The 16,736-nt window shown below is 41.4% G+C and overlaps 1 protein-coding gene across 2 annotated transcripts in view; it reads left to right on the forward strand.

Annotated features, from left to right (window-relative positions):
- Positions 1 to 1,482: 1,482 nt before the first annotated feature.
- The window catches only part of PMFBP1 (polyamine modulated factor 1 binding protein 1), a 68,730-nt gene continuing 53,476 nt past the window's right edge, over positions 1,483 to 16,736 (forward strand). For both annotated transcript variants that reach the window (XM_011976721.1, XM_011976720.1), the window contains exons 1-3: positions 1,483 to 1,684; positions 2,468 to 2,539; positions 8,728 to 8,880. In XM_011976721.1, coding sequence (XP_011832111.1) covers positions 2,528 to 2,539; positions 8,728 to 8,880 — 165 coding nt within the window. In that variant the 5' untranslated portion in view covers positions 1,483 to 1,684; positions 2,468 to 2,527. The remainder of the gene's footprint in view (positions 1,685 to 2,467; positions 2,540 to 8,727; positions 8,881 to 16,736) is intronic.

Consider the following 16,736-nt stretch of genomic DNA (forward strand, 5'->3'; position numbering starts at 1 on the left):
TGGGGCTCCCCCAAAGCACTCTTCCCTATCCATCTGGCAAACATTACTGTCAAATGCATCAAAAACTTATCATATAACACTTCCAGTTTTTTCATCATAAGCCCTTCCAAACTGCCCGCTGCTATTGTTAATGACTCAAGATTCTGACGTCTCCGTCATGCAACAAACTCCAGCTCTCTTTTTTTCTTCTTACCTTACTTAGTAAATTCAGTATATTTTCATGCAAATATTAGAACCTATGCCTTCTACTTTTTCTGCAAAATGCTCTTGGCTCTTGCAACTACAGCTGTGTAACTCCATAGTGGATGAAACCATCACAATCTAGAAAATAAGTTTTCTGTCTTTTGGACAAGATTTCATTTGATTTCAGAATCATCTCCTGACTATCCAGTGGGCTTGCCTGCAAAGAAGTATGATTCTCAAGGATACATTTGTTCCGTTACAACTTTTTGTATGATACTTGGGCTGAGTTCATAGTTCCTCCTACAGAAAGATGTCCATCATGGTAGAGCACTGAATCAGTGAACTTGAAAGGTAGGAAAGACTTCTAAAGGCCATTTATGACAGCTTCCTAGTTTACAGAAGCAGAAATGAAGGTGCAGAGATATGAAGGCCTTTCCAAAGGCCACTCCTCCAGTGAAGTGCTGAACCAGGTTTAGAAGCTTGGTGGCCTAGAACCCTGTTTAGTGTTCTTTTATGCCATGCTATTTTTAATCTTCTTGCTTGACTAGTGTGGAAGTCATTTGTGATGTTCGCCAATACAGGCATACCTTGTGTTATTGCTCTTCACTTCACCGTGCTTCACAAATATTGCATTTTTAACGAATAGAAAGTTTGTAGCAATCCTGCATCAAGCAAGTCTATTGGCGCCATTTTTCCAACAGCATGTGCTCCCTTGTGTCCACATCAGCATTTTTTAGCAATGAAGTATTTTTAATTAAGTTATGCACCTTGTTTTCTTAGACATAATACTATTGCACACTTAGTAGACCACAATATAGTGTAAACATAAGTTTTCTATGTGCCGAGAAAGCAAGACGTTTGTGTGTCTTGCCTCATTGTGATATTTGCTTCATTTTGGTGGTCAGAAACCGAACCCACAATCTCTCTGACATATGCCTATATTTCTTTGGGGAAGTACAGGAAGAAGTTAGGCATGGCCATGTGACTTGTTTTGGCTAATGAAATGTGAGCAGAAGCAAAGTGTTTCACTTCCACTTTAAGAACCAGTAGGTGATTCACCAAGTTCCCTTTCTGCTACCATGGCAACAGGCAACATACTAGATAATAGAAGTTCCACCAGCTGAGGACTACGAGGAGACTGAGGACGATGTGGAGCAGAGCCCCAGCTGACTCATAAAGGACATGTAGCAAGAGTAAAAAATACACCTTCACGGTTGTAAGCCACTGAGACTTGGGGGTTGTTTGTTGCTACACCATCACCTAGCCTGTCCCCACCAGGTGAGCCTGAGCCACACCTCCATTCCCACGACACACCTCTGTGCATGAAGACTTCAGAGGGTACACAATGCAGGAAATCAGAATTCAGCTCCATAAAACATTCCAGATTCCACATATCACCAACATTCTTTCTTCCTCTTGGCTTATATTAGGGATAGGGGATGTGGTTTATTACAAAGGATGAGTATTTTAATAGCTTCTTATTCCTTGAGCTATTCCGCAGGTAAGTTCCTGGTGGAAATTCCTCTATTCTTAGGGTTAAAAACAGAATGAATGAGATAATTTTAATAAGCTCAGTGCATTATGACCTCAAATGCATCATCCTGTACTTACACACACATACATGTGCAAAGACCTTTGGTTTCCTTGGAGGCTTTCTAGCTAGATAAGTCTCAGCACTTCACACGTTTCCTAACGTTATGAGCATCAACATTATAACAAGCTGATGCTTAAAAAACATCACATCATCAGATATTTCATATAAATAGTTACAAAATTAATGGAAGCTCCTCACAGAGTAGTAAGAGAGCCTCTGTGACCTTGGGTAAGTCACTTAGCCTCTCTGGGCCTCAGTTTCCTTGTCTATAAATGAGGATAGTAGTAGTCCCTGCCTCCCAGGGTTCGTGTGAGAATGAAGTTGGGTCATGCACATCATGTCTGGTTCATAGTAAGTACATAATGTTAACTATATCTGAGCCATAGAGTACATAGAAATCCAAAAAGTAAACTCGATTTAGACTTTTTGCTTTCCAAGAAGGGTGAATTCAGAAACCGTTTGGTTCACCAAGTAGTGGTTTTCTGGAAAAGATGTAAAACCATGGTCCTACCATCTGGAGGTTTTAACACACTTTTGAAAACACAAACAGATGGGTAGGCAAGTGGGTATTGCTAACAGTTCGAGAAAATTTTCCAAGCCTCTTGCTGAGGGCCTAGATCCAGCTGGGAAAATCTTTAAAGGGCAGGCTCATTTATACTTTTTCCGTCTTAAATACTTGGACTTTTTCAGGTTTATAACAAAGCTCAGAAAATACTAAAGGTTAAAGGAGAACTGAGAGCTGCCAAGGAAATGAAAGATGAGGTAAGGCTCCTAACTCCTCTTCATACGTGGAGTTGAATATTCATTACAAGGGACTTTTTTTCATGTTTTATTATTCAAAATTCCAGTAATAAGCATCACAAAATATCATGGACAGAGGTGGGCAGCAGAGCATTGTGTTTAAGAGCCCAGACTCGAGCTGGGTGGGTCTGGGTCCATATCTATCAGCAGTATGATACTGAGTTTTTTGCCTACTTTAAGTTTCCTTTGCTTTATCTAGAAAATATGAATGATGATCACCTATTCCAAAGACTTGGTATGAGGATTAGCAAAGTTAGTGCATGTAGAAAGCACTTAATTGATATTAACTATTGTTGCTAACATTCTGTCTTTATCTGGAATGATATGAAAATGGAGTGTCTGATTAGTTTAATCTTTTGGTCAAACTGTGTTTATGGGGTCAGGCGCAGTGACTCAAACCTGTAATCCCAGCACTTTGGGAAGCCAAGGCAGGAGGATCGCTTGAGCCCCAGAGTTTAAGACCAGCCTGGGCAACACGGTAAGACCCCTGTCTCTACAAAAAAAAAAAGATTAGCCAGGTGTGGTGGCATGCCCTTTTGGTCCCAGCCACTCAGGAGGCTGAGGCAAGTGGATCACTTGAGCCTGGGAGGTTGAAGCTGCAGTGAGCCGTGATCACACCAGTGCATTCCAGCTGGGGCGACAAAGACCCTGTCTCAAAAACAACAACAACAGCAACAAACTATGTTTATGTATGCCCTACCTTGTTTCAGAAAGGACTTAAGGGGACTGTTTTGATGAGTAAAGGATTGTCCCACGTACCATATGCTTTTTAACAGACCTCCTACCAAGAGGTGAGCAGATTCTGAAACAGGCAGTCCACTCCTTTCCTGCCGCATTACTGGAGCCATACAGAACTTGATACCAGTTCTGTGGGGAACAAGGATCTGTATGGATTTTCTAGAAGGCTGTTTCTTCATTTAACTTATATCTTTGGATCTCCTTCAATGTGCCAGGCATTCATTGTTCTAGGAGCTGGGAATAAAGCAGTGAACAAAATAGACAAAGATCCCTACTCTCATGGAGCTTACCTTCTTGGTAGAATAATTTCTCAAATGATATGATAGTGAAAAGTCTGTGAAAATTGCCCGGGTGCCGATAAAAATCAGCCCACGTTCCATAGGTGGCTGATCTCCACCATATGTCATGTGTATCCTACACTGTATACTTATGGGGTGTGCCAATTTTGTTTTTATGGCAAACACTAATCTAGCCTTCCATGATATGTGTCAGACAGTGTTCTAAGTACATTGTATTTACCAATGCATTTAATCATCACAACAACCTTAAGGAAACTATAATTATCTCTATTTTATACATAGGGAAATGTAGCCACAGAAGTTAAATAACTTGTTAATGAATACACAGCTGATAAGGGAATCTCTCAGATATCTTTTTTAATTTGTTAATCTAAGTGTGTGTGTGTGTGTGTGTGTGTGTGTTTAGCCTTCTTACATTTCATAATGTTTTCTTTTTTTAATCTTTTTTATTATACTTTAAGTTCTGGGATACATGTGCAGAATGTGCAGATTTGTTACATAGGTATACACCAATTTTTAAAGAATTTAGAACACCATAAAATACGGTCACTCTTCAGTATATGAACATAATTGGTTCTAAATGTTTGTTCACAGGCAAAACCTTGTATAAGTACCCATTCATTTCCATCATAAGTAATGCAAAAACTGTAATATTTCTATAAATGGAAAAGTCAACTGGTAATCAAGTCTGTAATATCAGTAATAGTGTTTAAAATTACTGCAGATAACTGTAAACTCTACTATTATACAAGTAAAATGTAAAAATTCCTGAATCAATGTTATTTTTTAAGGTTTCGTGATTCTTAAGGCATGACTCTCACCATAAATTGAATGGTTGTGATATTAGTGGTGGTTAAAAGTGGTTTCCCATTGATTATTGAAGATTTGTCCTTATCCTCAGACAAATAAGATAATATCCCAAAGATGATGACCTTTATCGTGTTATTGGTTGAATCCTAAATTACTGTGGATTTTCATGTTGAAATGCCAAATCCCTGGGAATGCTGCCATTTTGAATCTTTGCAATGCTCTTGGCCTCTGAAAATGCTACTGAATCACGAGCTTCAATTTAACATTAGCTTCACCCAAGAAAAAGCTTGAGACTGTCAATACTTGGAAACCTAGAGCAAAATGTCTTCACCTGTTTTGAAATATGTGTTTGAGATACCATGCTTTTTGACAAAAGACCTATTTAATCAATACAGAAAATTTGCTTCAGTAAATAACCTATTTTCCAATAGTTATCATGAATATGGTAGCCACTGCAGTATCAGCACTCATCATTTTGCCTGTGGGTTGATAGCTGCTGCTGCTATCATATGTTTCAAAGCAGAGTGACCAGGTTCCAACCTTATATAAGAGAAACCAGGTAACTAAGTACATGACTTATGTAAATGAAAACTCACCTGGCAGCGGAGACTGGCAGTGGAGACTTGTGATTTCAGCCATTGTTAATGACTTCAGATCCAGGACAGGATCAGATGGTGCCTGAGGGTCAACATTATGACTCTCGGTTCATCTCATGCCCCAGTAATGGTTACAGAGCTATGATTGATGAAATGTCAGATTAAATCTATCCCTATTGCATGTTGATACTCAAAAGGCATCTGCCTGGGATTTAGCCTTCATAAAGTAGATAGGATTATAAATAGTTTACAGCTAATATCTGTGTGAGATACTAGCAAGAAATTAGGTTCACTGAGACCCAAGAAACATTGGCTTTTCTGGGGTTCTGAGGTGAACACAGCCTTTTCTAATAGCTCCCTGTAATTAAAAATTGAACATGGTTCTGGAAATCACCTGATCACTCTCCCAGCATTTTTACTCCTTTTCTGATGCATCAAAATCTCTTTATAATTTGGTTTCCAGGAGTGAATGGTTAAGTTTTGTTTTCGAAAGTAAATTTCACTTGACATCCATCAAAACATATTTGTTATTCAACTGGTTTAAGGAATGTTCAAAGAAAGATGATTTATTCCAAACCTTGTTTCATGAATGAAGACATTTTCTCAGAGACTCTGAGCCAATGCTAAATGTACAAATTAGATGAGATCATCTACATTGAAGATCCAATTCTGAACTTCTGGTGGTGCAAAAGAATTGGGCTATCAGGCCTTCTACTCAGAGGACATCCAAAACTGGAGGGAGAAAGGATATTTTTATTGGCCTGAGAGAGAGCACTTAACTTTTAATTTAGAGAAACTCAAGTGTGTATCATTGGTATTTTGTTAGTGAGCCTTCAGTGTGCTAGTCTCCATGGGGAACAGTATGCTGTCAGGGTTCCTGCCTTAAGACACATATATTCAACACCAAGGCAAGAATATAGGGTATTTGGCTCTCCTGTGGAGCAGGCATCTTGTTGTCACCTAAACTGCTCATAGATGCCAAAGAAAGACAGTCCTGTGGCCAGAGTGAAGAGGTTCCTTAGGGTCCCACTTCCTGGAGAGGCTCCATACTCTATTCCCAGTGTGGTAACCACAGGAAAGGGATCCAAAGCACCAGAATCAAACTACCACTCTTTATCGAGTTAAGCATTTTGTTTCCAAGTTAGAAAACAGTGTCTGTACACCATTTTTTAAGGCCACTCTACACATATTCTCTTAAGAGAGTCCCTGGTAATTGTCTTAATGGTAATTACATGCTTGGGGCAGTTGACATCCACTGTTATTTTTCTGGAAGTGAGGAACGAAAGATGGGAGCAAGAGAGGAGGAGGGAGAGTTTTGAGATAATGAAATCCTTTTAATGACAGAGCCATGCCGTTAACCTAATTAAACTGTAAAGTGGTTAAAAAAAAATCCAGGTACTAAATGGAAATGAAGAAATAAATCAACGGAGACAGCAGCAGTTCTGGGAAACCTTCTGAATTCCGAATACTCTGACATTGCAATGTCCGATTCTCGCCGTTGTCCTCCGGCCCCCCTCGGCTTTGTGTAGGGGTCCTTTAAACTGACCTGTCCAGTAAGGCTTGATTTACGATGCCCATATCAGGTCTCCAGTTCCTCTGGGAATGTGTGTTATGCAGCTCATATATTTCAAAAGACAAACCAGTCAGTCGGATATGATGGCAGAGCACCAGCTACAGGGTCAGGAAGAACGTGCTCTCCTGGCCCTACTGCTAACCAGATGTGAGACCTTGGGCACTGTGGCTTAGTTCCCTTCACTATTTCCATGCACCTATCCCCTGCCTACTGCGCACTTTTGCAGCTGTAACTCTCTTAGAAGAATTGTCTTGAGACTACTGAAGTCACTGCCTACAGGGGCAGAGAGCTGGAAGTTCTTAGTTGCTTGTAACCCATGGGATGGCCATTGGCCATTGACTGACTGATGCTGAGTTTGACAGCCCAGCTTTCACTGACACCAATCGGGACAGACTCTAAGGTGTAGCTCATATTCCAGAGTTTCCTGTATGAGCAGGCTAAAATTACTGCCCACAGGATTCTCTGAAAATGTACCTGTACTTGGTTTTTACCCCTTCCCTATCCTGCTTCCCCTTCTTCCATGCTGGTTTTTCTTGGGAGTGTTTCTTTAATAGATGCCATGAATCCTCACTTAAGAACCCTCTCGGTAATCTAACCTAAGAGATAGGTACTGTATTAGTCCATTTGCACACTGCTATAAAGAACTACTGGAAGCTGAGTAATTTATCAGGAAAAGAGGTTTAACTGATTCACAGTTCCACATAGCTGGGGAGGCCTCAGGAAACTTACAATCATAGCGGAAGGCAAAAGGGAAGCAAGGCACATCTTACATGGCAGCAGGAGAGAGACAGTGAGGGGAAGCGCCACACTTTTAAACTATCACATCTTGTAAGAACTCACTCACTATTATAAGAACAGCATGGGAGAAACCACCCCCATGACCCAATCACCTCCCACCAGGTCGCTCCCTCAACACGTGAGGATTACAGTTTGAGATGAGATGTGGGTGGGGACACAGAGCCAAACCATGTACTTACCATGAAGGAACCAGCCTCAGTTCCTAGATTTAAAACTCAGCAGCAGTAACACGTGTGCTCGTGAGCGTTGTAGAAAACCAGCACAGTGACAGACTGAAGCACTACACAGGTTCACACAGGACTTCTTCCTCATTCCTTTTCACACCGTTACCACCCACAACTCTGGGAGTGGAGGTGGCATCCTGGTGTGATAAAGCCCCACCCTCCTACAACAGCTCTGCACCCGCACCCCCACCCAAGTTACTATGCCCCACACACTCTATTTATATCTCAATCACTACTTTCCATCCCCATCTAGCAACAATTAGCTAATTCTTTTCACTCATAATCAAAGACAGAACTTACGCCACCAGCCCAGGGATCTCACTTTGTTCCCATTGTGAATGCCTCTAAAGAAAAGCACTTTTTGGAGGCCAAGGTGGGCAGATCACGAGGTCAGGAGATCGTGACCATCCTGGCTAACACGGTGAAACCCCATCTCTACTGAAAATATTTAAAAAATTAGCCGGGAGTGGTGGCAGGTGCCTATAGTCCCAGATACTCGGGAGGCTGAGGCAGGAGAATGGCGTGAACCTGGGAGGCAGAGCTTGCAGTGAGCAAAGATTGTGCCACTGCACTCCAGCCTGGGTGACAAAGCGAGACTCCGTCTCAAAAAAAAAAAAAAGAAAAGCACTGGGTTTATAGGTGAAGGAGATCTTTTGGTAGTCTAGTGGGTAGAAGAGAAAGGTAAGAGACTTCAGAATCCCGTATCAAGCCCATCATGGATTCACTATACTTGTCTTGACAAGTTCATTTGACATCTCAATATGTTCATCAGTGGCAGAGCCATTAATATTTATAGACAGTCCACTAGGTGCCTAGAATTATTCTAGGCACTGACTTCCTCTTGAAAAACAGGGGAATTGTCTGTGGTGCACCCTCAGCAGTGTGGTGAAGATTAATTAATATAAATCAGTAATTGTCTGAATAATGCAGAGCGCTCAGACACCTGGCAATTGGAAACTGTGTAAACGTTACACAGGATGAGTAATAACAGCTAACGGTTGATGGACAAATTTCCAGCAAATTTCAAGTCTCTGTCAACCTGTTAAGTGAACGAAAGCAAGCACTTTCTTGATAGCTTATAATTGATGCTTTTGTTTTTCTGGCTGCCTAGGCGGGGGAGAGAGACAGAGAAGTGAGCAGCCTGAACAGCAAGCTGTTAAGCCTGCAAGTTGACATCAAGAATCTGCACGATGTCTGCAAGAGACAGAGGAAGACCTTGCAGGACAATCAGCTCTGCATGGAGGAGGCAATGAACAGCAGCCACGTAAGGGACTTGGCAGCGGCCGCTCACCCCTGCTCCCTCAACTTCTGCCTCTCTTCCCTTGGGCGGGGATAATAGAAAGTTCTTCCACTGTTCATTCAAGAGTACTTATTGAGCAAGCAATGAGAGAGAATTAAGAGAATTAAACACGCACACCCCAACACACATACACACGGAAAATGCCATTCCTGCATTTTTCCATCTATCTCCAAGGTCATGTACATCCTAGGCACAATGTTTTCCTTATTGGGCCTTTCACACCTGTATTTACAACCCGTTGCCCTGAAAATATCAGATCATAGTGATACATGGGGAGCAGCATCTGCTATGAATCTCAGACAAACTTCTAAGTCAACCATGAAAATAAAAACCATCGCACCTGCTCCAAGGTATCAGTGTGCATCGGGGTAGCAGGGGATCTTTATTGCTGCACCTGTGTCTTACTGCCTGTAAGCTTTTCTTCTGGATGCAGGAACCTGATAATAGGACAAGCTCAGTTTCTCAAGAGTTAATGCCTCTGGAAGCAACCTTCAAGCAATGTCAGATGAGGAGGTGGTAGATTCCATCTCCCACCTTCCTTTCTCCCTCGTCAGAGGTAACCCGAGGCATGCTGTCTCACAGACTTCCTCAATGCACCTGAGCCCAGTTGCTCACAGTGGTACCTGATTTGATGACACACCTTTTTTTTTTTTTAACCCAATGTTGTTGTTGTTGTTGTTGTTACATGAGTAAGTTCTTTAGCGGTGATTTGTGAGATTTTGGTGCACCCATCACCCAAGCAGTATACACTGAATCCAATTTGTAGTCTTTTATCCCTCACCACCCCCAACCTTTCCCCAGAGTCCCCAAAGTTCATTGTTTCACTCTTATGCTTTTGCATCCTCATAGCTTAGCTCCCACTTATAAGTGAGAACATATGATGTTTGGTTTCCCATTCCTGAGTTACTTCACTTAGAATAATAGTCTCCAATTCCATCCAGGTCGCTGCAAATGCCATTAATTCATTCCTTTTTATGGCTGAGTCGTATTCCATTGTATATATATACCACATGCAAAAATATGGAACCAGCCAAGTGCCCATCAATCAATGAGTGGACACACCTTTTATCTGCTTCCTTCCCTTCCTTCAGTCTCCCACTCCCCAGCCAGAGTTTACTAAGACCACCTCCCACATCAACTACTACTTGACCCTCAGTTCCTTGTCACAGAGCCTGCTTTCAGGGGTGCCCAAGCCAAGACACTCAGTAGCGCTGATCCTACGCATGTGTGACCATGCAGACCTCCTGGCATGAGCATCTTTCTTGAGACTGTGATTTTGGACTAATACTTATCTAGAGTCTAGGCTGTTCATCAGCTGAGGTAATTTCATTTCAGCCTGAGGTTTGCTTTCTTTGGAAGCTCTAAATCTAAGGTCTTTAAGTCAGTCTCTAAATTTATCCACACAAGCTGGGGAGCCAGCTGGGAGATATTTTCCCACAGCTCTCTAAACACTGGGTTTCCAAGAATTCTTTACTTGTGGTCTTCATTTCCATTTAGTGACTTGAGTTCTTGGTAAACAGAAAGCAGGTCCTGGCTGCACAGACCTGTTGCTGGACACCCAAAGTTAGCCTCTGGGCGGCTGTGAAGCCGCCACCGTGTTCTTCACTGTTGGTGGTCAAGGATCTGGCCTCTTTTCATTGCGTCTGTAAGAGTTCTCCCAGGACTTACCGCCTCACTATTGAAACCACAAACTGTTCCTCTGCAATGCCCTAGAAATACTACCAACAAAGCATTTCTACTTCATCTTCTAAGCATTGCTTTCCTCAGGAAGTCACAAATAGAGTAAAATCCACTGGTTTCCTAAATGGATCTCAGGAAGAAGATTATCATAATTTACTTCTTTCTAAATATTAACATTTTAGGATATTTTCACCATTGCTGTCATGAGTTTACTTATTCCCCCAGTCAGGAAAAGCCATGTGGCTTATAAATGTACCTGGCAACTTGGAAGGAGAAAGGTATTAAATTGCATTTTATTATTCTAATTGCCCAGAAGAAGGTCTAACAGCTTGAAACAAGCTTTAAAGCGGGCTCTTTTTTCCCCTAGCACTTAGTGCAGAATTTAAATAGCAGACTACGCATACAAATACACAATTAGATGTAGACTTACACTCATCCGCCCAGAAAATCCCTTTAAGATCTGCCTTCCACATGGAAATGTAATATGGGAACAAAAGGGAAACCAGGACTTTCTGAAATTCTGACTACCCTCTAACAAGGAGCTGGGGAAATAAGCAGGAGGTCAGAGTTTATGACCACAATTATGCAAAAAGATTAAAATATTACATTAGATGTTATGTATAACAAAAGGAGTGGCAGGGAAGGGGTGAGTGATATGACCTTGCAAATCAAAACTACGTTATGCTCCCAATCCCAGGAACAGAGCAGGAAATAGGGCGAAGCAAATGGGATGGCTAAGGTGCAAAATTCTTGGGCACAAGTTCTTCAGGTGCCAACCTGCATGTGCTCCACCCTGAGACTGAGTGCCTCCTTAAAATTTGCAACTCACTTGCCTCACCGTAGTCCTGGGCCTGCCCAGGAATCAAAAGAGAATCTCAATTAAAGTGAAAGGAGAAAAGAACAACAGAGATATCATAATAAAATTATCAAACCAGAAAAGAAAGGGCCTTTTGAGCAATTTCCCAGGCTCCATTCTCCGATGGTGGCATAGGGTGCATGCCCTGATATTCAGTAGAGCTCAGATTGCCAAACTCGTCTTTGAAGTGTACAGAGGACACTATTTTTAGCATAAAACTATATAAGGCGAGTTTGATTCCTGCGGATAAAAGTAATTTGTTGAAGATGTAAAGTTAGTAGAATCTTGATGGGCATTATTACACAGTATCATTTTGAATCATTGGGAATGGAAAAAAAATATTTCACTGAATCTTCTAAATGCAATGTGAAATCCTGGATTGGATATTGGAACAGAGAAAACACATTAGTGGAAAAACTGGTGAAATCCAATAAAGTATAGTTCACAGTAATCTTCCAACATTAATTTCTTAGTTTAGACAAATGTACCCAGTTATTTAAGAAGTTTGCCTTAGGGAAAACTGTATGAAGAACATATGGGAACTCTCTGGGCTACTTTTGCAATTTTTCTGTAAATCAAAAATTATTCTAAAATACTGTTTTTCAAGTGAATCTCAGGCAAGCAGAAGTCACTAGTGAGAAGAATGTCTACATCAGAAAGATGCATCTAAAATTCATGTCACTTAAACATACAGTTCTCTGCTCTACTAGTACAAGGAAGTACAAGAAATGCAATTTGTAGAAGACATAAAAAGTAACAGATAAGTCCGGGCACGGTGGCTCACGCCTGTAATCCCAGCACTTTGGGAGGCTGAGGCGGGTGGATCACCTGAGGTCAGGAGTTCGAGACCAGCCTGGCCAACATGGCGAAACCCCATCTCTACTAAAAATGCAAAACTTAGCCAGGAATGGTAGCAGGCGCCTATAGTCCCAGCCACTTGGGAGGCTGAGGCAGGAGAATTGCTTGAATCCGGGGCACAGAGGTTGCAGTGAGCTGAGAGCATGCCACTTCACTCCAGCCTCAGCAACAGAGTGAGACTCCATCTCAAAAAAAAAAAAAAAGCAGATAAACCTATCCAGTGATATAAGGCTAAACTAGAGTTCAAAGGAAATATCTCACTTACCTCAAAGTTAGGAAAAGAAGTTCATGACAATGACTGAAAAAGTAAGTTAGTCCTCATCTGTGCTAATGGTTGCTGCTGCTACCTCGTGAACAAGGAGAAACTGATTCAAAAGCCAAATAATTCCTCATGCAATTCAGCTGAAAGTTTGCAGACTTCCTATATTGTTCTATGGACCTCAACACCAAGAATACCTATCACAAATTTAATAGATCATGCTGTATCAAAAGGTCAAATATGAAGCACTTAGAATTTTTCAGCTATACAAATGTATTCTCTGGTTCTGCTGTGGCCCAGACAGTGTTAACTTCTTTTTTCTATTGTGGATTTTAGTCCCCTCCCCAGGAAATTAATTCAGTTTGATGTGCAAGTCTTAAGTTTCTCAATAAAGAAAAAAATCTCCATTAAAAAAAGATAGTGAGACTTTTTGGTTCTTAAATGAAAAAAAAAATCATTAGGGATTCGGTTATCAGAACAATGCCAACCTAGTCAGCGCAAACTAGAACAGGGAACAAAATGGTTAAAAAGTATTTTGAAAAGCCAGCTTTAGGCAAATCAGCAGGGCCTGATGACATACTTCGAAGAGTACTTAAGGAATTGGCAGGTGTTATTACATAGCTGCTAGTGATTATTTTTGAGAACTCAAAAGGATAAAGAAAGTCCCTGTAGACTGAAAAAGGGTAAATGAAGTGCTCATCTTTTTAAAAAGGGAAAAAGGACAATCCTGGTAATTATAGACCTGTCAGCTTAACTTCAGTACAAGGAAAATACAGAACTTAACATCAATCAATTAGCATCAACTTGAAAAGCACAAAGTATTGGGTGGAAACCAACGTGACTTTTCAAAAGGCAAATCATGCCAGGCCAATTAATTTCCTTCTGTGATCAAGTGGCCACATAGGCAAGGAAGGAGCAATAGCTATAATCTCTTTGACCACAAGTAGGGCTGAAAGGTTGACTAAATATGGGAACAGGTTCCTATGGACAACCAGCAGTCCCCATCTTTTCAAGCAGCTGAGACCTGGATAGAAATCCAGCTGAGAAACCTGGTAGACCAGATGGCCTCCAGGATCGCATCTCATTCCAGATGGTCATTTTAAGAACTAGTCTCACCTCTGTAAGAACTAGTCTTTCAACATGCTTATTTTCTTCAGATCTCAGTTTAAAAGTCAAAGAAGACTCTAATAAAATATCTGCATCTTCATTAGAAAGAATGTTAAAAAAAAAAAAAAAGACAAAGAAGCAATAGGAAATAAGTTGGTGCCTTTGTGGTACTGCTCTTCAGCACATTTGTAAGTGAAGTGCAGGCTTAATCCATAGTGTGTCATTTTCTATTCCTTTAGAATTTAGAAAAATAAACTTTTGAATGCATAAGGATAAATAAGTAGAAATGTAATAGGTCTCAAATAAGTCTAGGCATTTCTCCAAGTCTTTGAAATTTGATTCCTCTAAACCCATTGATATCTATAGTGTGCAAATGTTTAAAATTCCTATCCAAAGAACTCTAGTTTCTCTGCAGATAGAAGCAGTCCTTGGATCTTTATAACCAGGCACATTAGGTTGGGTGCTATATTTGTCCTGTTTGGAAGAGTCGCGTGAACTTTCATCATCTGGCTAGCCCATCATGTTGCCTCAGACCAAAATTAAACCCAGAAGATTCAAGACGACCTCTGGGGAAAATAAAGCATTGACATCTCACCAGTATCCATGCCAGACTGCTAAGCTTTATACACAACATTTAGGAAGGATGTTTATTTCCCACAGGAAGCTTTAAGGCCAGAGAGCAATTCTAAACACACCTAAGTATAGATGGGTGTACCAGGTACCAGAGGGGAAGCCCTAAAGAGAGAGAGAGTTTGACTTCTTTTAAAAGAAGAGCATTTCTCTCATTCTTCTGGGCAGTGAAGAAAAAATAGGGACATGGAAGGAAAGAGAAGCAAAGAATGAATATACAACGGGAGACCACGGTTAGTTTTCAGCAGGGTTATACACACTCAGCAGTGGACAGATGCTTAAGAAAAAGCAAAATAAAAAGGATTTTGGCAAAATCTGATAAAGATTTTTTTGGAGACAGTATCTTGCTCTGTTGCCCAGGCTGGAGTGCAGTGGTGTGATCGTAGCTCACTGAAGCCTCGAACTCCAGAGCTCAAGTGATTCTCTCGCCTCAGCCTCTCAAGTAGCTGGGACTACAGGCGCGTGCCAACATGCATGGCTAATTTTTTTATTTTTTATTTTTTGTAGTAATGGGGGTCTCGCTATGTTGCCCAGGCTGGTCTTGAACTCCTCATCTCAAGCCATCCACCCACTTTGGCCTCCCAAAGTGCTGGGATTATAGGGGTGAGCCACCATGCCTGGCCTGATAAGAATTTTATTGGATATATACTAAAATAAGCCCTTCTGAATTAACCTTACCCCAGATGTTCACTCCTTTGCATTAATTCTGTCCATGTTAAGTACTTATTTGTGATCATGTTTTTTCCAGGTAGCTCCCCACCCTGTTGACTTACTATATAAGCAGGAGGACTCAGGCTCTTCAGAAGCCCCTGTATCCATGCATGTGCACGTACACACAGACATGAGCACACCACACACGCTGCTCCCAACTCTCTTCTCTCCGCACCTCATTCACAGATGAGTTGTGAGACTAGCAGTGTTCTTATCTTGAAAAGAATGAAAGCCCTAAACAACAACATTTAATATAAATGCAGGCAATTATAGCTACACAAAGTAAATACAAAATTTAGCTTTGTTCAGCTTAGAAAAGAGGTCTCATCAACTTTCCCCTAGTCACATACACTGGATTCAGGCCAAGCATTCAGCGTGTCTTTGCCTAGGATTTCTTTTGCCTGGTAACCACAGTGGGTCCATTTTCTCTGTCTGTCTTCTTAATTCTGAGGCACTTAGGATGAGACACTTCCACTAGAGCTTGGAAAGCATCATTCAGATTGTACTGACACAATCAGCTATCATCTTTCTGGTTCTGGACTGGGTTGAGCCTCCTTTACCTTCTCTGTGCTGCCACCACCACTCTCAGTAGAGGTTTTTTGTCTTTCAGGTTCCAGCTCTTACTGAATTAATCTCATTAAAATTCCATCTCCCCAGTTACTCAGACCAAAACCCTGGCATCATCTGTTATGGATGACCATCATGTCCCATCATCCAACCTGTAACCCAGCAGCAAATCTTGTGTCCTGTCATTTCAAGATACATCTAGAACGCAACCACTTCTCCCACCCTCCATTGCTACCGTCTTGGTCGACGCCATCATCCTTTGTCTGGATTATTGCAGTAGCCTCGTACCTGGTCTTTCTGCTTCTGTCTTTGCCTGCCTAGAGTTGATTTCCGATAAACAGCCATTGTGTCCTTCATAAAAGCTCAGGGAGATCATGCTGCTCCTCTGCTCAGTACCCTCCAAAGGTCTTTCGTCTCCCTGAAAGAAGGTAAAGTCTCGAGAATGGCTATACAGTCCTAAAGACCTCACCTTCTTTTCCTATCTCACTCCATCAGGTACAACTTTCCCCCTTACTGTCTCTGCTCCAGCAGAAAAAAAAGTGGCTGCAACCCCTGGGGCTCCTCAAATATCACCAGGCATGCGTCCACCTCCAGGGCCATCTCTCCCTAGAGCATTCCAGATGCCGTCTTTTGCCTCCTTCAAGTTTTGGGTTAAATGTAGCTTCTCAATTTGGTCCTCCATGCAAACATTTAATTCAAAAATACAACCTCCTCCATCCTGGCATTCCTCATCCTCCTCCCCTGTTTCACTCTTCCCTATTGCGTTTTGTCCTTCTAATACACTACATATATACTTGCTTAGTTTTCTCTCTCCCCATTTTAGATGCAAACTCCACAAAGTTGGGATTTGCCTGTTTTATATAATGCTATATCCCCATTACCTAGTGTAGTTCTTGATATAGTAGGTGTACCACATTATTTGCTGAGCACATTAATTAAATGAAAATATCATACCCACACAAAGGCTAGTATGGTTAATGTTCATAGGAGCAGTATTCATAATTGCCAAAAACTTAAATAACCCAAATATCCATCAACTGGTGAACAGATAAACCAAATGAGACAGAGTCTCACTCTGTCACCCAGGCTGGAGTGCAGTGGCGTGATCTCAGCTCACTGCAAGCTCTGCCTCCCGGGTTCACGCCATTCTCC

Source organism: Mandrillus leucophaeus, unplaced genomic scaffold (assembly GCF_000951045.1).
Source record: "Mandrillus leucophaeus isolate KB7577 unplaced genomic scaffold, Mleu.le_1.0 Scaffold17, whole genome shotgun sequence".
Taxonomy (NCBI): domain Eukaryota; kingdom Metazoa; phylum Chordata; class Mammalia; order Primates; family Cercopithecidae; genus Mandrillus; species Mandrillus leucophaeus.